We start from the raw sequence: 21355 nt of genomic DNA, 5'->3' as shown, positions 1-21355 counted from the left end.
CAAATGAATCTTTCAGTTAACCGAGTCATACCAAGGCTATTTATTATCATGTTAATGAGCTATACACACATGAATGTTTTCACAGGAAACATTTGCAATTCAAAAACATCTGGGAAATCTGTATTTCAAAGTCAAGTCATGAATCAATAGTTTATCACATCTTGATAAAGCATTGATTAAATGAGTAAAATAACATGGAACGTAACAAAAGAAAAATCTGCATGAAGGATTCCAGAGAGTGAAGAGGACAGCTGTTTCACCGGATCTGAAAAACAAACGAGCGCAATACACAAGATTAAACATCCCATCTGAACAAGTAATCAAACTTTGATTTAAGGAATATTTGTAGTCTGCCTGTTTTAGATTAAATGATTGATGTCCTTTGTGAAAGCAAACATCTCACAAAATCCCGTGCCAGTCATGTATACACAAACACATGCACTCTCACTAAAATGACCAGCATAGCACCATGTTTTTAACATTCAAGGCGGTTGGAGGTTTTCAAATGAAGCTCCGAAGTGATTCTGCTCTTTGTAGAGTGAGGACTGTGACCTCTGGGTGGAACACAGGGATTGTAGCCTTCGCAGACCACTATGCACAAATGGAAAGGGGAAAACCCCAAAAGCATAATAGGGCCCCTTTAATCTAACTGTATTCAATAGAAAATGTTGTCTGAGGGCATTTTCGTTTCAGTGCGGATGTCATTTGACGTTTGAAGTTTGATCAAATATCTCTGTAGAAGCCTCAAATGTAAAAAAAACAACAACAAAAACAGCAACAAATCTGTAAAGCTCTAACTTTAGCGAACATTCATGTATGTGTGAGCTAGGGAGCCTACTGTATTGACAAGATGTGTCAGAGTTTGTAAACTGTTTCCGATATAGTTTCAGTGTATCCCCTAGGATGGAGTCATAGCAGCGGTGCTAAGGCACACGGGCCTAGCAAAATGTGTGTGCGTGCAAAGTGCGCCCCGCCAATATGTTTCTATGTGTCTGCCAGCTCAAGAAAGGCTCCTGAGGCTCCACAGGTGTATTTTGCTAAATAGTCTTTATTGCACATACAGTAACACAAATACACATCCACATAACAAACAATCAAAATCAAATGCATGCAATTTAATTATTTTAACCTGCTTTATTTGGGGGTGGACCTCACCTCCTCTAGGGGGGTCCGAGGGCATGCACCCCCAGGAAGTTTTGTTTTTAAATGTTGAAGTGAAAAGCATCAACCTGGTGCACTTTGAGAGCAACATGAATGTATGGACACAGCTCTCAACACTCAGATGAAGGGGAGCTGTGTACTTTTCAATAATCCAAACATCTTTAGAATATGATCACAACCAATAACAAATCATTTAAAACTTGTTTATTCTTATCTTCTGTTACCTAGTTAGCATTCTTTCTTTCTATTTATGCATATTTTACTAATCACTCCCCTTTTAAACTGTTTTTTTGTACTGTCCTATAGTAGACATTGGAATGATTTCTTACTTTATTTTGTACAACTATATTAAATAGATACAGGTGTGCTCTCTAGCTCTCTCTCTCGCTCACAGAGGCTGTGTGCTCCTCCGTGGCGATGACACGAGCGCCACGTATTATTATTTTAATGTATACAAATATATATTATTATTATTATAAATATTATTAACATTTATGAAGACTTCTCTTTCCTTTCTCGATCCTTTGTTCACCTGGGAGTTATGTAAGGCGTTTGATTTAACATTCCACGTCACATGAGATGATTAATTGGCACATTGGGGGTGGAGTAATCATTTCACCTGAATGAGCTTCCTCTCTGCTCCTGTGCCAGGTAACTGGGTAAACCAGTGGCACTTCAAAGCATGCCGGTGCAAGAAACCGTTGGCAACGTTTCTCGGCGCTGGGGACGCTTTCCTTCTGAGAACCTCCGTACACACAGTGAGGTCTGACTCTATTTACCTTCTTTAGAACGTGTTGTGAGAGTTGATTTAATAGGCCGTAGCTGTAAACAACACGACAAGGCTTTTATGATCTTACCAGGATCACACGTTTATTAGACAGCCTGGTGAAAACTGATGTGAACGGGGGATTTCAGGGCTTTTATTCAGAGTGGGATATTTACAGCCAACTAGATTTACGAGATTGTAAAACTTTTTAAAAGATGTTAAACTGAGAAGAACACTGAATAGATCTACAATTAGAATGGTTATACACAAAAAGCTAATTATATTGCCTTACAGTTACTTTGAAAATAAGGGTAATCAGATTAAAGTTACTTATCCTAAAGTTGGGGATTACTAGCAGGATTACAATGTTTATACAAACCTAAAAAGATCATATAGAGGATCAGATGTTCTGTTCTGTAGGCTTTCAGTGTGAAACTACTGCTGCCTGAATCTGCTTTATGCTTTCTTTGCTTCATTTGTTCGGTTTATAATTCAGTAGGTGAATTTATATGTTCATCAAATAGGGTGTGAGTTTAACTGCTTGTATTAAACTAAAACAGAGCATTTTCTCATTTGATGTCAGCTTTTTTAAACTGTAGTGTTTAGTAGTGTAGTGTAGCTCACATCTTGGCTTCTTCTTTTCTAATACATTGTTCTGTTGTATTACACAATACACTTAAGTAAAACCATCTTATTGATATTTATTTATTTCCCAGTCTGCTCTGATAGGTTAGCTGGCCGGCACTGTTGTGATTGGTCAACTGATTCGAAATGGTTTACCCTTTAGCCTATCACCTACAATGTGTTGGATCGCTAGCCAATAGAAGTGCGGGAGGGAGAGACACTCATTGGGATGTAAGTCTTTGCGGACCATTTACATGCACACAAACCTTTAAAACACTCTGCAGGAAATGGAAAACTCCAAAAAGCATAATAGGGCTCCTTTAAAGTAACCCTCCTAACACTGATATAAGATAAAGATAAGATGAAACCTGAAAGATGATTGGCCCCTCACCGTATATTTGTCCCATTTCTTCTCAGGATCGTACGGCTCCCAGCGACTGGCAGGGAAGATGTGTTTGTTCTTCTCATACCAGCTCCTCAGCACCACTTTACCAGCGTGAGACTTTAAGACAAGAACACAGAAAGGGTTTTTCACTTTGCAATGAATGCCCACTCAAATGCTCATCCAAGGATTTCTGCACACTTGAGATGTACGCAGAATGAACTGGTCACCAAGAGAACATCCATTATGGGAATTATGATTCAATGTTTGACTGCAAGCAGAGGCACAATGAAATATGTTTGGTTACATGTGAGATCCTGTTTAATGCTTTCTAGGAAGGCGCTCGGAAGCTGTCAGTTCATCATAACAAGTTGAATATGTGCTGCAGGGCAGTGATGACTTAAGATGGGAAATGCTGATTTGAATTAATTCTCAAATAAGCAGGTTTGCAGTCACACAAGCTGCCCCCCCCCCCCCCCATCTTAGATTCAACACTATTACATTTTATTATTCATCTTTTGTTTGTCTTGTTTAAACACTATTACCCATTTTTTTCCATTCATTTAGCAAATTATCTTACTTTTCATGTTATTTATTTGTCTACTTTAAATTGTTGTCAAGCACTTCATTGTGTTATATACTGCTCCTGTCAAAAAAGTTATAGTGTCAGGTTTATTTATTGTCCACCATTTAGCAAAAATGTCGACATGCATACTTTTTGTTGCAGAATTCCCTTAAGCTGATATTCATCTCAGTATCTATACCTTAAATATGGATAGCACAAAAAAGTATAGCAAGGAATTACATTGACATATATCTTGGATAATAAAGAAAAAGGTTGAAAACTGAAAACTGATACATCTACTGACTCCAGAAGGCCCCCCCCCCCCCAAAATCAGAAATATTTGTATGGCATATACGACATTCATTCCTTATAAAACAACAGCCTGTGTTTGCCGTTCAGTTTCGGCACTGGTTCAGATCAACTAAAGAATTCCGTTCATTTCCTCTAAGTCAGTGTTTCTCAAACTTTTTCATACCAAGGACCACTTAACCAATAAAAAAACACTCGCGGACCACCTAACTCCACAAATATCCAAAAACACATTGTTTTTCTAGAACAGATTACAAATCGCCTGAAAATGGTACAAACAAGAGGCAACATGTGTGATGAAGGTGTTGCGCTGGGCTACATCATGAAACTTAAGCTCGCTCCATTGCGGAGATATTCCCGCGAGAGTGCGAAAACTTTAATTAATGAATTAATTTCAAATGCGAAATGTTACCAATATACTCACGGACCACTAGGGGAGCGCTCACGGACCACTAGGGGGGGCGCTCACGGACCACCAGTGGTTCGCGGACCACACTTTGATAAGCACTGCTCTAAGTCCTTTTGTCTCACTATGAAAACAAATCCTCACCTCATCTTTCTCAACGGTGGCGTCGTTCACCAGACGGATATCATCGTGGACGTCGAAGCTGAACAGAGGACCTGGAAGAAAACAGATAAACTGAGTCCAAAGGCAGTAACACAACTATTTCAAAATGTAACAGAAACAAAGCCAGGTGCTGTTTATGGATTGGCTGAAAGCTGAGGATCACTCACCAGATTTGCCTCTGGCTTTGGTCACGATGAAGTCGTAGAAACTGTGGTGCTGAAGGAGGCAAACAGATGAGAACAATCAAAGAGGGATAAAGTGCCGCACCTGCTCCACACATTTCAGTGTTTGTCGACAGAGTCTAGACTCTATACTTGTTTCTAAGTTGGCAGTTGTGTATGTTTGCACAGATTGAAAGCTATTAGAGTATAAGGTTTATTTATTCGGTTTTTTTCTAAAAATCATATTCTCTAGAAATATAGAAAGTAACAGAAATGGTTTGCCGCTGTGTCCTTGGGCAAGATACTTAAACCCAAATCGCTCTGGATTCTTACGGTATTTGAGTGCATGTAAGTTCATCAGTTCAATGACTGAATGATGAAGTGTTATGTCGATATTAAAGTATTTAATCAGAAATATTGTGAAATTAGATGTTCTCTTAATCACTCATCCCTGCAATCAACCCGTCAGATCAGGCAAATGATAAAATGAACGTGATCTTTAACTATTATTCATTCAGAAAGCATTAGCACAACGAGGCAACAGCCGATGGGTTTGGCTGAACAAGCTTGAGTAACGCCTGGAGCGTGAAAGGAATTTCTCATCTACCAAAACTGTCACAACAATTAAATGAAGAGAAACAAATCAAATCCAAACAAAGTAAGGCAACGGTTGAACTGCTTACATGTGGTATGATCAGATCTTCTTTGATGTACATTAGCTGCTCTACTCCAGCAGACCTGCCCACAGAGGAAAATCAGTTCAGTAAAGATGAATTTAAACATTCCAACGGTGTGGGAGAGAAACTCGAACTTTGGGATTTTAGTCTTTACAGACCATTAACATGCACAACATTATATATAAAACACTACAGGAAAGGGAAACCCCCCAGAGGCATATTAGGGTCTCTTTAATTTGTGTTCATTTGGTCAGATTGGTCATTTTGTCTACCTGCATTACACAAGCATGACAGAATTTGGTAGAGACACATTTGCAGGAATATGACCAAACATCATTATGTGTTTTAAGAAAGAGTGTACTCATCTTCAACATCTCACCTGAGCTCACTGAAGTCCTTCCTGAGGACCTCCAGGGCCCTCTGCAGGAAGTTCTGGATGGTATTTCCCTTTTTCATCTGCGGGCCAAATACACAATGAAATCATGGAGAGTAGTAACCACTTTGTCAAAGCATGTTGTTTTACAACATCATCAACAGATCTGTAGCTTTAATCAAATAATAACAGCTCATGGTGTTTTACCTTGACAGTCTTACGATGCCCTGAGCCGTCCCAGTAGCTGAATGTGATCTCGATTTCCTCGCCTGAAGACAAAAATACACACCATTATTTTTGGATCCATGGGAAGTGTGCGTTTGTAAGTAAAGCAGGGAATTCAACAAATTCATTGTGGACAGAATGTGTGCTTGTAATTAGAGTTAAAGGTGTGGGAAGCACAACTGAAGTAATGAGGGATGTTTCTGTTGACACTCACTCTTGATCTTCTCCTGTTTGAGCTCCCACTCCTGCCGGAGTTCCTCTCTGAGGCGGTTCTCCTCCTCCTGAGCACAAGAGGCAGGGAAATGTTAAGGTTTATACATAAAGAATTTGCTGTCACAGTCTCAAAATGGCAACTTTAACACAGTACTGTGAGCTACAATTATTTAGAAGTCTGTTTGTTTGTTTAAAAGGGGGATATATACTGTGTCTAGATTGCTTGCTACTACCCTAAGTGTTGCTTGGTTTGTGTTTCATTCTGCATTCTGCCAAGCTGATCTTTAAATTCCTCTGGCCTCATCTGGAATATGATAACTCCCTCAAACGATTTGAAATATTTACCTGAAATATAAAAAGAAATAAGAAGAATGTTTGTCACTGACAGAAATGTTTTATATTCCCCTCACCTCTCTGTCTCGATCAGGAAGGAAGCTCGTGTCCACATCTGGATTTTTCCCCAGCTTCTTCTTCTTTGTTGGATAATCTATACAGACATAGTACAGTTAATTAGACAAACTTCCTAATAACCATGTTAAATCTTAAAAAAAACGAAGTATAAAAGTTACATGCTGATCATTTGCAGGGGTTATGTGCTACAGAGGAGCAATGCTAAGCTAACTGTCTACTGGTTGTAGCCTGTTATTTAGCACAAGCCATGGAGTGGTATTCATCTCCAAATCTAATCCAGCAAGAAAGCAAACATATTGAAACATTTCTATAAGCAACACAAAGATAAAACAAAACAGATAAGTAAGTAATTGTTTTATATATGCTATAATAACAATAATCAAAACTGAACTTAAACTTCTATATGTATATAATAAATGTATTTGAGCCAAGCTGTGATGCAACAACTACTCAAAGCATATGACAAGGACATTGTTTTGTTTGACTCCCATTTTTTAACATATGCATTGATGTTCTATTATTTTTGATTTTCTCAAACCCTTTCTGCATATATGCAGGTTTTTTTACCCTGAGAAAACCTGCTTTACAATTGGATACAGACTCGTTTTTCTACTTTAGACAAAGATTCCTTTTTTGCTTTGGCTTTCGGGAGAACAGTCGGATGTTGGTAGCTGTAATGGTGCGTTAACACCGGAAGCAATGTGATTTTTGGGTACTAATGTCGTATGTCTTCCGGGACAGAAACAAAAAAGAGCTGGCTTGGAGGAAGATAAGCCGGTAAGCACCTGGATAAGACGATGAAATTCACCAAATTGTGTGCGACGCTGGATGATATTATGAACCCAGACACGACGGCGTTTGCTGCTACTTTTGTAGGACTTCCGCAGAAGGGACAAAGCAGCAATAGTTGTAATATATTCCATAATTAAGTGCAGAAAGAAATAACTATTTAGCTTGGACGCGTAAACAACATCGCTGTCAACCTGTCTTGAATGCACCATAAGAAGAGCATATCCAATGTATTTTAATACGTTTGTACATTTGAATCATTTCCCAAATCCATGTACATTTTATACATGGATGTTAAGGATGTCAGTGGAGCTCTTTTGCGCTGTCACTTTCATACAGTAAAGATTCACCATCCTCTTCTTCCTCTTCCTCCTCCTCTTCTTCTTCTTCTCCTTCGTCTTCGGGATTAAACGATAAACTGGCGATTTTCCTCTTCTGCTCCTCCTTCCTCTTCTTCTCTTTCTGCTTCTCCAGCTTGCTGAAACCATACAAAAAATCAACAATGTATACAAAAAAAAGAAAGACAGGAATGACCGGCATAGAGCCATGATGACATACATTACCTATCCCTGCCTTACTTAAATGAGTTTTAATATATAAGTATGCATCTTCTTCATTGACAGCTGTCTTATTGTTGCCAAATTGTACAGGAGCCCAAACAAACAAAAGGTATTGTTTTAGTTACAGTTGGCAGCTGGAGGAACACCTTGCTTGTTGGGACAGGTCGGGTTAGACGCCACCCAGTGTTGAAAGTGTTGAGCTTCAGGACAATAGCTTTGTTGGTGTACTAATCCCTCAAATAAATCTTTATTTAGTAATATTATGGGATTTTCCCATTGGATTATGGAATTTAGCATAATAAGATATTTGGCAAACACACGATTATGATACATACTAGGGCTGCTCAATTAATTGTATTGTAATCGCAATTACGATTTTGGCTTGCAACGATTACGAAAACAACGTAATCGAAATAAAACGATTATTTTTTTATTATTATTATTATTTTTTATTATTATTGGTTTTTTAGTGGAATTATACTTAAAGTTCAGGGTAATCAACTGTTAAAAACATACTGTTCAAATGTTTTTTTTCAATAAATGGATGTATTCAAAGTAAATGGATAATTGTTTTTAATAATCGTGATATCAATTATTTACCCAAATAATGGAGATTATGATTTTTGCCATAATCGAGCAGCCCTAATACATACACGTTGCTTCAGCAGGATAATCTCCACAATATAACACCACTTTATGATTTATGTTGACTAAATGCAATTGCCAGAATTTGAAAGCTGACGTTAAGATATGAAGGAACTTCATCGCGATCACAGCGCTGCGAATCACCACAGCTAAACCAAAGGCATCTTATGTTCCTAAACCAAAGCTACTGTGTGATAATACATATGATAACTCACAGCATGAGCTCCTTGGACTGCTCCTTCTTGGCCAGCTGTTTCTCTCTCTCCTTCACCAGCGCCTCCTGCCTGGCCTTCATGTCATTCAATGTCACCAGACCTGATCAAGTAAACAATAGTCAAACAACAATCACATGGCTATATAGAACCACAAGACACATTGCAATGATGTTGCATTATTGGTTTCCTTTCCCAATATCTCTTTTGAGCCAAATGCTCCTTCGGTCCAAGCAGGGGACAGTTTGTGGTGATAACAGAAGTATTCGATGTCCAAAAACTAGAATTCTTACCAACTGTGCTGGACTTGAGCTCTGCCTCCACAGCATCATAGTGAGCGGAGAATTTCTTATCGATGTTAGACTTCACCATGTTGTCCTGTAAGAACCAGACACGCATTACAGACAAGACAAACTGGAGGGAAAGTTTAGCCTGCCATGTTTTAAGCATTAATAGCAACATACGGTTACGATGCCTCATGATACCCTACTAGCTAAACGCTATGTAGATAGGACTTTTTTTAATATATTTTTACGTAAAAAACAACATGGCTTTCAGATATTCAAAATAAATTAATAGGATCAGGTTGTTATAAAACAGAAATACACAGTATAGAAATGTATAATAGATAATAAACAATAAAAACATTAAAGAGCTAGGGCTATTTATGTGAATCATATTCTTCCGAACAATATTGTTGCATTATTATTTCTCTTTAACTGCTTTAATTAAAACCCTTACGGTACGTCTACACTACAGGCATCAAAAAATGCTTTCAACGCTTCGCCCATTCACTTGAATGGGGTGAAGTAGAAGATTTTTAATCTTCGCCAAACTGCATTGTGGGGAGCATGGCATGGCTTTGCAAGCATCACGAGCATCTATCGGCATCAAAAGTTGAACAATGTTCGACTTTTGAGGCTCGATGCTTGGCATCAGCCAATGAAATCCCGTTTATGCAAATCCCGCCAGTGCAAGCGCAGCCAATCAAACCGCGTGCAAGCTGGGAGAGTCAGACCGCAGTTCATTTCCTCATATTCCAAACGAGATATTACGGTAGCAAATCACCCGGTTCTTTACGACCGGAACTATTTACCGGGATACAAACCGGAGGAACCAGGCATGGAGGGAGGTGGCAGAGACAGTGGGTGAAACTGATAGTTTTTTCGCCTGTTTGGAGAGTTTATATCCAGTTTACTTCGTTTTAACATTGCTATTGCTTTGTATGTCGGGGGCGGGAGGCTCATGTGATTGGTTGCTCGCAAAAAATCGCCAAGCTTCAGACACGCCCAGCTCCAAGATTTTTTCATGCCTGTAGTGTATACGGGCCGGGCCGTAACATGAATAAGTGTGTCCTTTTTGACCCGGTGAGGTGGTTTTCTTAGAGTATCTTTGTAATTACAGGGTTTCCCACACATAGACTATACTTGGGCGGGCCGCCCAGGTATATTAACGGCGGCCCAAGTATATTTCGCGACCCATTTAAGTTTTTTTTTTACATAATTTTTTTTTGTTTTTTTGTCCGTGACCACGATGCCATCTGCGATTGATTAACTTGTGGGCATTGATCACTCGCTCTACGCCTCCTGTACCCAGTCCCGGACTGGCCATCGGGAGGACCGGGGGGGTTTCCCGATGGCCTGGCCTCTTAAGTGGCCTGCCTCACACAGGGTGACTGGCTGTCTACATGATGTGGCCTGCCGACATGGCCACTGTCATACAGATCATAAATCAAAGCCCTTGATTTGTCTCTGTGTGTCATTCAAGCTCGGGATAACCTCAGCTCAGGTGAGGTAAAAGACTCTCTGAGTGTTTAGATAATTAACTTAGTCTAAGTTCTCAGTGGGTCTCAAACGGTGTGGTCACCATTTATGTAAACACATATTTCCATTTGAGGGGGTTGTGATTAATAAAATATGCATGAATAAATAAATAAAAAGTTAACTAGGTGAAAAAAGGTAAGATAAACTTTAAAAGCTTGTTGAGAGCTAAAACTAGTCTTTGCTGCTGCCTCAAAGAGGAGCAGGGGGGAGAGGGGGGAGACAGGAGAGGCTGATTCAGGAGCACAGACACACTCACAACTATAAATGAACCAACAATCAATTAATAAACAAGTTTCAGTGTTTTTTTCATATTGGAAATGGTATGTTATTGGTTATGTATATGATTGTATGATTATTGAAATGTAAACAGTTCTGTTTCATATAGGTGTTTCCATAGATCTAGTCTCTTTATTTCCCCCTCAAAATGCACCAGAGTGATGCATTTAACTCCAAAATAAAAAAACTAATCTTACCAGGGGGGCATGCCCCCGGACCCCCCTAGAGGATTTGAGGTCGACCCCCCAAGTATATTTCAGATCCGTGGGAAACACTGAATTATATTTTGTTATCATTTCATATACCAGCTATTCCTCCAAAAACATGTTTTGGATATCATGCCATTCAAATTTACATTTTAAAAATTGTAGTTTTTGTATTACTACCCCAAGCTTCCATAAGTGGGTCAAAAATGACCCGCATGTATTTTCTATGGAATTTCGTTTTTTTTTCAAAATGTAAAAAAAATGTCTAAAATGATAAATAGTGAAAAATTAAATATAAAATATTTCTACTGTGAACCAAAATATAATACAAGTGATTTTTTCTTAACCAAATTGACAAAAATCTCATAAAAACACATTCTAATACGGGTCCTTTTTGACCCACTTATGGTATAGTGTAGGGTCCAGTCACTCTAAGTGCATCTAAGGGTTAAAGGAAAAAAAATCCTCTTTTTTTTTTCAAACACAAAACTAAGATATACTCAGATTTCGGTACATAAAATGTACAAAGAATAAGAATATCGTTAAGCAAAAAGATAGCTAATGTCCAAGATGAGGTAATAAATAATGTCCTTTAAAAATGAAGAGTTGCTTTCCACTAACCTTTGGCTAAATCAAGCCATAAAGATGCATGCATTCTGCATTTACTTGTTCACTTGCAACATTTTATTGTATTTTATTTGACATGTATAAAGTTTACTTCTGCAATACTTGTTTCTGGTCTTACAACATAATCTTGCACTATTTTATTTCTATTCAGTTTTCTCCTTGCACTATTTGTTATTGATTTTTTTGAATGTGTTTTATTGGGTAATGTCTTATATACATGTATGTTCCATTGTTGGAGGAGCCTGTGACTACCATTGCCATAATTACACTGTAGCTACTGTGCATATGCCAATAAAGCTTTGAATCTTGAACAAAAAGGATGATAAGTAAAACACTGCAACTGCGACGCCTTCGCTGAACCCCCACTTTGCTGGGACTCAGGGCTCTCGCGTAAGGTCTCATAACGGCGTACGATAATTATTTTTGGACAATATACTAAGTCAGTTCGCAATAAATAATTCTAACACGTTATCATTGATGGTAAAAAGCTACTTACCTCGGCAATTTTCAGTTTTAGCTGCTCGAGCTGTGATCTTTCTTTTTCTCTTTTCTTCATCAGCTGCATGGCTCTGCCGGCCTCACTGGCGGCTCCTTTGTACTGCGCCATGTTGCTCTTTCTGCTCCTAACGCTCTCTAATAAGATTATTTATTCCACAAACAACAAAAAGGTAAATTCAATTCTGAAATAGACTGATTTTATTAAGAGCTACGAAGGTATAACTCCCAGCAGCACAACACAACAAGAAAAATGGCGACGACGAAGTGCATGCTGGGTAGTAACGGGAGAATCATAAAAAATGCCTTCAGGTTACCCAGGAGAGCTCGGAATTATTACATCCAGAAATCAGAATGCATCAAAGGCTGAATAAACGGTTCGACTATAACATCAGTACACATTTAAAAGAAGAAAATGAATATTTTATGAATTCAAATCACAATTGCTAGTTTTTTATTTAAAAAAAAGTATTCTTTATGAAAGTTGGTCTATAAAATCTTTTAAAGAAATGTTGAAAAACAAAAATAGTTACATAGCAAATCCTAAAACAATACCCTAACCCTAATACTAAATCAGTATAATATATAATAGTATGAAATGACTAAATCCCAAAAGATGCATTTGATTAATTGTGTCAACTTTATTCTAGAATCAACTGTGCACATTCACAACAAATACGCTTAAGGAACTTCTGACATTTATTTTATTGATTGCATGGTACAATTGAATAAAAAACATTTTTTAAATAATAACAAAAACTGTCTATGAACTGGCTTTACACATATAAAACATATCAAACAGCATTAACATGAAACAATTGCAGAACCATGCCAATTATAAAACAAAAAAAAGACACATGCACATTTTAATAAAATAACCAATCTCTCTCTCTCGCTTATTCAGTCACTCGATAACACTCGCTATCTCTCTCATTCATGCAGTCTCGTTGTCTCTCATTTGATGGTAGTCCTTGTTCGACAGTGTTACAGCAATTTGGCTGCAGCAGAGAGCAAGAGATGTACAGAAGGGAGTGATAAAAACATTAACACCACACATACATAAAGACCGCATGCAGGGAAGGAAGGTGGTGCTCAGCTGTATGCAAGGCACCACAAACCTAAAGGGAGAAAAGAAGATCATTATTTAAACAATAATATGTCTGAAATAACGTCTCTCTATATTGGGACTATGAATTGATATATAACATCATCTTCGGAACATCTCCAGACTCCGCTCATCTCTGTCCCAACCCAGCACTGAAATCCTGGTCCACTCATTCGTCACATCCCGGATTGATTACTGCAATGCACTTCTGACTGGCCTTCCCATCAAACTCCTCAATAGACTGCAAATAATCCAGAACTCTGCTGCCCGGATCATCACCCTATAACCTATAGGTATACATAACTGCAATTACACTAACGCAGCGTCCACACGGCGGCGTGCGTTGAAGCTTGCCGGCGGGCGTGTCTGAAGCTCGACCAACAACCAATCACATGAATCTCCCGCCCCGGACACACAAGCACGCGGTTTGATTGGCTAGAGCTTGTACTGGCATATGATTTGATTGGCTGACGCTTCCGTCGAAGCTTCAAAAGTTGAACATTGCTCAACTTTTGAAGCGAGCAACGCGAGCAAAGTGAAGCAACTCTCCAACAATGCAGTTCGGGAAAGTGTGACGTCACGCCCACTTTGAATGGGCAGAAGCGTTGAAGCTTCAACGCACGCCGCCGTGTGGACGGGCCGTGATGGATCACAGGCCATCGTAGCTTATTGTAGTGAACCTTCTGCATTCACTGTATTTGAGGAATGTGTAACATTAGCCGCTTTCACACCAAGTACTTTGCCGTACTTGGTGCCCAGCACTTAGTACCCCCATGGAACTAAGTACAGATCGCGTTCACACCGGAATAAGTTCCCTGAGGGAAGATTACGCAAATGAAGCCGCTGACGTCACTTCTTCTCCTTCTTCTGCTTTTACTGGCAGGCCGCAAACCACTTCACGACGTATACTGCCACCCGAAGTTCCCGGCCGGAAGTCCCCGGAGTTGGGGACTGGCTTCAGTAGAAGCTGCTGGGACTCCCAGCATCTTCTACTGAAGCCTTCCGAGTAAATCGCCAGAACACCGACACCTCCTCATAACTCCACCGCTCCCATGTTTTTTTTTTGTTGCCATAAGTTATTCTCTCTCCGTTGGTGCGCTGGGCTAATGCTAATAATGCTAATGCCAGCAAATACAATGGCGGCTTCACAAAACTTTTCAGAGTTCTACGGAGCGTGGTTTGCAATTAGCCCAGCCAATCGAAATTGGTACTTTTTTCTCCCCAGGATAGTACCACCTCTCTAGCAGGCACTAAACATGGGGATAAAAGTTCTCTGAATTAAGTTCTCTTTTTGGTGTGAGCGCAAAATTCCAGGCACTATCGGAACTAAACGGGAAAAGTATGGTTAAAAGTACTCCGGTGTGAACGCGCCTCATGTGACTCTAATATGCATGACTTCATGAGGAAAATGTTGTATTGCATCGGCATACCAGACATGTAGACAGGCGAGAATGGCCAGTGAGATTCCACAAAGAAGAGCTAAAGGAACTGCAAACAGCAAGGAGAAGCAGCGGTACGTCCAGATGCGAGTCTTCTCAAAGCCAACCATGCTGTGAAGCCACACTCGATCAATGCTATGAGGTGTGGCGGGCTCTGCCAGTACGTCACTGACCTCTACCTGCAGTATAGATGAGAAAAAAGAGTGGGTGGTACAAGGTTAGTCAAAGCAGTTTGTTTATAGAACAAGTACAACTGTATTCAGTTACAGTATAGATGCGAACACATAAAAGCATAAATAGATTGACAATCCAAAAAAAGTTCTCTCCTGTTTTTACAATCTAAGAACAGGTGAAATAAAATCTGTCATTTTTCCATAAATTATTAATTATTAGTAACAGGTATGTTGCCAGGATATTTTCCCAAGTTGCTGTTTGAACATAGGGTGATTTTCAGTGGCCAAAATGATTACACTTTTTGTTTTCTAAAGTCATACATAAAGGAAGAAAAAACATTAAGAACTGCATATATTGTTCTCTTTCTTATTTGCCTGTTAACTTACGTTTTTGAGTAAGGAGCCCCACAAAGATTGCCAACTTTATAGTGAAACATCTCCTGGACTGGTGATCAGGACCTCTGTCTTAGAAATGTGGCCAATTTCAATTAACATCTTCAAGATAACTTAGAAGTGGATTAAGATCATGTGCTTTGTTCAGTTTCAAGTAGAAATGCAGCTACCTGTCATAAACATAGCAAAAATAAGAGCTGTTCTAAAAAGAGACTCCAGTGTCATCACAAATAATCCAAAGAAAAGAGGACCTTAAAGGGAACCTTGGGGTACACCACAATAAATAGCCGCAGAAGAGGATGACAGAATGAACCTTAAGGTGCTGGTTGATGCCATGAGGGTCCCTGTTGACCGGAAGGGTAGGTGATGGCGTACGGATGGATGTGGGTGTATGGGTGGGTGTGGGCGTAGCAGGGGCCGTGGAAGGGGTTGGAGGTTTGGGCGCTGGAGTCGGGACTTTTGATGCAAACTCAGGAGGAGGAGGAGGCGTGGTTATCTGTTCTTCTTCTCTGTCATCGTACTCATCACTGTCGTCATCGATCTTACACTCCACCAGACAGTCATCACTCACCATCATCATCATCATCACTGAAGGACCAAGGATACGCTGGCTTTCACTTGCAAGAAGATATATAGTCTATTCTGATATTGCACTAACATACACACATTTATACTGTAAATAAATGCACACACACAGCACACACATAAATACACTCCTGCAGCATATTTCATTTCAGGCATGTTGCGTGTAACAGCAAGCTGAGCACTGGCACTAGCACCTGTTAGCCCCCAAAAAAGAAGCCATACCAAAATCTGTAAATAGCAGCTGGCCATTTTAAAATGACATTCAAAAATGAAAATAGAGCAAAATAAAATAATGTGTCATATTACCTAAAAAATATGACCAAAGTCTTGCAGTTAATAAATTCTTTTTATTATTAATTAATAATACATGCAAGTTGATTTTAAAGACTTGTAACCCATTTGCATTGATATACATGCAATAGCTGCTTCTGAGGTGAAGAACTGTTGCAAATCATATCCTTCTTGAGATATAATGGCAGCAGATCCACAACAGGGACAGTAACAGTCGAAATGATAAATCATGTCTGACTTACCTTACTTAAAGGGCTATCTTAATCCTGTATCAGTGACATAGACCCTTGCAGAGGAAGGAGATAAGAAGGCAGACGAGCACTGCAGAGTGATAATCTGAAATGTCAATGAGATAAATTCAGCCGCTTAATCACAATGTCCCTCAGAGCTGAGTTGGCTTATGAGAACTCATACACACACAGACAGACACCAGAAGTGCTCATTTGGTACAGTGCCTCTTATTACTTGCGCTTGAGTGTGTCTGTGTGTGTGTTGGGTGGCTGTGAGAAGGGGTTATTTTAGGAAGAAGAGCGGATGGGCCTAAAAGATCACGTTACAGCACTAGGGTGCCATCGTTACACAAAAATTGAAAAATCACACACACACACACACACACACACACACACACACACACACACACACACACACACACACACACACACACACACACACACACACACACACACACACACACACACACACACACACACACACACACACACACACATATATACACACAGAGCATAACAATGAGGTGGGAAGTAGTATTTGCTTATTTAAAACTATGATAAACATTTACTTGGATATTGTTAAACGACAGCAGAAAATATATATATTTGAATATTTTCCTATCTTTATATTGTTTGTGTTTATAATTTCAGCATCAAAATGTTATCTTATATATTTTTTTGATTGGATTAAAAGTGTAAGGAGGTCGCTGTTCATGTCCTTTTGGACACAAGAGGCAATTTAATAAGCTGATAACATGCACAAATGTTGTTAAAGTGCGTAGTGGTGCTTCAAGCTAGAAGCATATGGGGCAAATTCTATGTAAGCTGCTCCCTCATGGCTCCCTGTAGATCTGCCCATGGAACACAATTTAAATACACAGACAACCTTTTAATCATTCATCACTTTATTGAGTTCTTCTTCTTTCTTTTTTTAATACCACATATACATTTGGACACAGTACATTTTGTGACATCATCAAACAGTGATCCAGAATAACAGGGTGTTTTAATCATAGAGGCAGAATCAATCAAAAAAGGATTCTCCTTTTAGGTTTCCAATACTGAAACACAACAGAGGGGAGATTCGATAACGTACGGACATTTCAAACGCTTTTGGAGTCATTTTACACTTGCAAAAAACCTTAAACAATGGAACCTATAGATGGTGTTGGATAGTCAAAGGGGGGCCAAAATGTGTGGATGAATGAGAGAAAGAGTTTTGATTGTGGCTCCAAAATGTAGCCATTGCATTCACAGTTTAAACCAGAGAAAGTCTCTCTGATATGGGGACCATTTTGGCTCTTGAGGCTAGGGCACAGTTTCCAGTTGAAGAGCAATACAACCTCAGCCCTGAGTGAGAAATTCTAACTTATTCCATTGAAGCCAAACCTGAGTTAGCTTGGCTCTAACTCTCCAGAAGCCCTGAGTTTAGCCTGCCTTTCAGGCCATTTATCACATATGAAGGGGAATGTGTTTTGTGTGTGTGTGTGTGTGTGTGTGTGTGTGTGTGTGTGTGTGTGTGTGTGTGTGTGTGTGTGTGTGTGCGTGTGTGTGTGTGTGTGTGTGAGTGTGTGTGTGTGTGTGTGTGTGTGTGTGTGTGTGTGTGTGTGTGTGTGTGTGTGTGTGTGTGTGTGTGTGTGTGTGTGTGTGTGTGTGTGTGTGTGTGTGTGAATGAATAAATAGATAAATAATTATGAAATAAATCATTCAGGCAACAAAAATGTGCCTACATTTATAAATAAAACAATCGTTTGGGAAATAATGATTGATAAATTGTTAAGACTTAATTCACAATAATAACATGTTATTTCGTCATCTGTGATGCTGTTGAGTTTTATGGCCAGGCGTCAGGAAATAGGGAGAATAAAGTTTAAAAAGTAATTTAGGAATAATGTTAAAATGTTAGAATTAACTCTAAATTGTTCAGGATAAGGTCAAAATATTAAGAAAAAAGTTGAAACGTTGAGATTAAAGTTGACATTTCAAGGAAAAGTTCAAATGGGTCTAACAAAGATGAAATACCAATTAGAGACAAAAAGTCAGAATACCCTTTCATAAAAAAAGTTAATGGTAATGTTAAAATATAAAAAATAAAATAAATGTTTTAAATAAAAAAATGTTTTAGAGAATGGTGTTGACACCTTGAAATGAAACATGGAACTTTATTCTGGTTAGAAAATATACCTTGAGTGTGACTTTACTCTTAATATTTTGAAAATGTTCTCTAAATGCAAAATAAAAAAAATATCTCCATCCTCTTGCTTTTGCCCCTATGCCTGGCCCGAATACTGCTCTGTACATCAGTCTTTTTAGTCATGTCACTATTTATTTCATTTCACTTTTAAATGGTGTCTCTCTGAACCTAGATGAGGATGCTCGCGTGCTCCACTAGCTAGTTAGCTGGCTAAAGAGGTAGCATTAAGCTAAGACTTAGACAATATCAAAATGACCGTCTGTTTTTACTGTATCTGTTTAAAACAGGGGCCTCTATTTGAAGCAGGGGCCTCTATTTTTAAAGTTTAGAGTAAAATGGGCATTGTTTTTGATCGAGCTAACAGGTTGCTGGCTAAATGTGTTCTCAATTAGCTGTCTTAAAGGACAAATATTATCCCCATTTTCAGGCTGATACTTGTATTCTGGGTTTCTTCTAGAACATGTTCACATGCTAAAGTTTTCAAAAATATATATTTATATTTTCCCCGTCTAATACGCTTGATTTGTTAACCGGTCTTTTTAAGGCCCCCCTAAAAAAGCCCAGCCTGCTCTGATTGGTCAGTGTTTCTGAGTCTCATGTGCTTTCTGTGTCTCTGCATTGTAATTGCAGCCAGGGAATGACAGCTCGTTTAAAGGCACAGTTTTTAAAAGCGGGCTGTGTGCATTCCTCCATGGGTTGACTCTTCACAGTATTTTTGTGGCACCTGACCTATTTGAAAAAAAAAAAAAGACATGAAAACCCACATTTTTTACAATATGGGATATTTAAAAAGCAGGGAACATGCGATTGGTTGAAAGGTGGGAGGGTGGTGAATGCACTCTTGTCATGAGAAGTGACATTGATAAAAACGTTCATGAAGAAAAATGTCATGAAATAAAACTTGACAGGAAATCAAAGTGTTATCTGGAAAAATAAAACTACATTATTGGACATAAATAAACATAACTTTAATGGATAATATCCAATGAAATGATATTATCATAAAAATGAATGATGAGAAAAACACCTAAAAATAAGCAGTTGAGTTTAAACTATTTCTTCAAGTAATTCACAAATCTTTGTTTCCATCTTGTAACGTGTGCTTGATTTTATTTCATAACGTCTTAATTAATATTGAACACCTTGGGGTTCTTTTCAAGTGAAATAAATGTGAGGAGTAAAAGATTTGAAGGCACTCTGGCCCCGGATCAGTTTTCTTTTTTAAATGAAGCAAACATCAGAGCTGCCACTAAGGGGCAGCCTAAATATATTTTTTAAAGTATCATGGCAGCCACTCTTAAAAGTCAGTCTGGTGATGTCACATCCCTGATTCCCCAAAAGGTACAAAAGCCTGGGGGACTCAAACAGACCCAAAGAAAATAAAAATACCAAAACCAGCTTTAAAACAGACACACAGTACAGTACAGTTACACGGCACCGAGACTAGTGGCACAATGAGATGGCAAATATTATACACGTGTCAAAAAAATAAATCGATATCTTCACTTAATGCATCGTCGACATCAGCATAATCATCGTTAAACAACAAATCAACAATTCCACTCATCCTCTCCTTTCTTTTAGTCCACCGGTCTGAAAAGGGTCCTTCCTCTGAGGCCGAATCCAACTTTTTTGGCAGTGGGTGCAGCTTGAGGAACAGAGGAGGAGGAGGTGGAGGAGGAGGAGGAGGGAGCAGTGGGGGGAAGGGTTGACGGCGGCAGGGTTGGCTGGCGAGACAGGAGCTCCTTGAACACCGAGTTCATCTGACGGCTGATCATGTCCTGAGAGAGCAGAAGAGGAGAAGCAAACAGCAGAGGAGGGAGACATGGAAGATAATGAACATCCCTGAAAACACCTCCCACTGAAAGATGCTATATAGATGCTGCGTTCAAGTACATCCATTTAAAATGCCCCTTCTCACACAATGATAGTCATTATCTTATAAAAATTATTATTATTACCTTTTGGGGGCTAACTGTCAACTAAGTCATACACTAACTAGTAAGTAAGTACCACATACTACTACAAACTAATATTTAAGTATATACATTTGCTTAAGCTACATTTAAACACCAGCTTCAATATGAAAATCAAAAGAGAAAAACTAACTTGTTAAACTTTTACTTTTAAAGACCAAAGTGCAATCACATTATGTGTTGACCATAGGAAAGATCTCAGAATAGAAACAGTGTACTGATCCTTTGTTAGAAAGACTCATTAACAAAGTTAATATAAATGATGGACTTGTTATTGAAAGAGCCAAAGTTATATCCCTCCAATGTATCAACCACATTTTAAATATTTTCTTGAGATGTCTAATGCCCTTGTTTTTTCATTCTAACCGTGACCCTAACCCTAGCTCCACTTTCCTGGCAATGCTCTAACCTGCCTTACTGAATTCATAGTGAGTACTGTGGGCGAAACTTCTGTGTAGCAATGCAGTGGGAGTCACCGACTCATGAAAGAGACACGGGATGAGCAGGAGCTTTGATGTCAAACATTGATGGTTTATTTAGGAGCTTCGGCCGGAGAATTCACAAAACAAGTCACAGCAGCCACGGTCTGACTGCACGGGAAAGTTGCCACATCAATTCTGGAGCGCCTCTCTCTCGTTAGACCTTTTAACTGGTTTCACAGAGAGTAATCAACATATTTTGAGAAGATAGCCTAAACAGCTGGGAACACTGAGTTACTTGCGTCTGACAACTATGGCCTCGAAGATTTCACACCTTGGAGTCCACAAACACTGAGAAGGAAGTGTCCCAGTGTACCCACAACAATAAACCATCAGTGACCGAGAGTTGCCCGGTCATAGAAATGGGAACAACAACAAATGGCTGAATAGACGTCAGGGTTGGTCATACACGTCAAAGGGCA

The 21355-nt window shown here is 39.0% G+C and overlaps 3 protein-coding genes across 4 annotated transcripts in view; all 3 read right to left on the bottom strand.

The window, feature by feature from the left end:
* Nucleotides 1-16: 16 nt before the first annotated feature.
* fam50a (family with sequence similarity 50 member A) lies at nt 17-12329 on the bottom strand. Its single transcript, XM_079677565.1, has 13 exons — nt 12070-12329; nt 8935-9019; nt 8645-8744; nt 7575-7702; nt 6435-6511; nt 6026-6092; nt 5794-5855; nt 5593-5669; nt 5220-5274; nt 4543-4591; nt 4358-4428; nt 2943-3053; nt 17-265 (listed from the first exon to the last, which is right to left on the bottom strand). The coding sequence occupies exons 1-13, from the start codon at nt 12178-12180 to the stop codon at nt 257-259; spliced, it is 1002 nt and encodes a 333-aa protein (XP_079533691.1). The 5' UTR covers nt 12181-12329; the 3' UTR covers nt 17-256.
* A 426-nt stretch (nt 12330-12755) lies between these two features.
* On the bottom strand, nt 12756-16530 carry cav4b (caveolin 4b). Its single transcript, XM_079677576.1, has 4 exons — nt 16297-16530; nt 15492-15766; nt 14604-14791; nt 12756-13186 (listed from the first exon to the last, which is right to left on the bottom strand). The coding sequence occupies exons 2-4, from the start codon at nt 15762-15764 to the stop codon at nt 13003-13005; spliced, it is 645 nt and encodes a 214-aa protein (XP_079533702.1). The 5' UTR covers nt 15765-15766; nt 16297-16530; the 3' UTR covers nt 12756-13002.
* Nucleotides 16531-17171: 641 nt separating this feature from the next.
* Nucleotides 17172-21355, bottom strand: part of arhgap4b (Rho GTPase activating protein 4b) — a 35841-nt gene continuing 31657 nt past the window's right edge. For both annotated transcript variants that reach the window (XM_079677508.1, XM_079677509.1), the window contains exon 24: nt 17172-20259. In XM_079677508.1, coding sequence (XP_079533634.1) covers nt 20059-20259 — 201 coding nt within the window. In that variant the 3' untranslated portion in view covers nt 17172-20058. The remainder of the gene's footprint in view (nt 20260-21355) is intronic.

The sequence above is a fragment of the Notothenia rossii genome (assembly GCF_949606895.1).
Source record: "Notothenia rossii genome assembly, chromosome: 4".
NCBI classification, from domain to species: Eukaryota; Metazoa; Chordata; class Actinopteri; order Perciformes; family Nototheniidae; genus Notothenia; species Notothenia rossii.
Note: the sequence above shows the minus strand (reverse complement) of the source record. Positions and strands in the feature narration are given on the sequence as shown.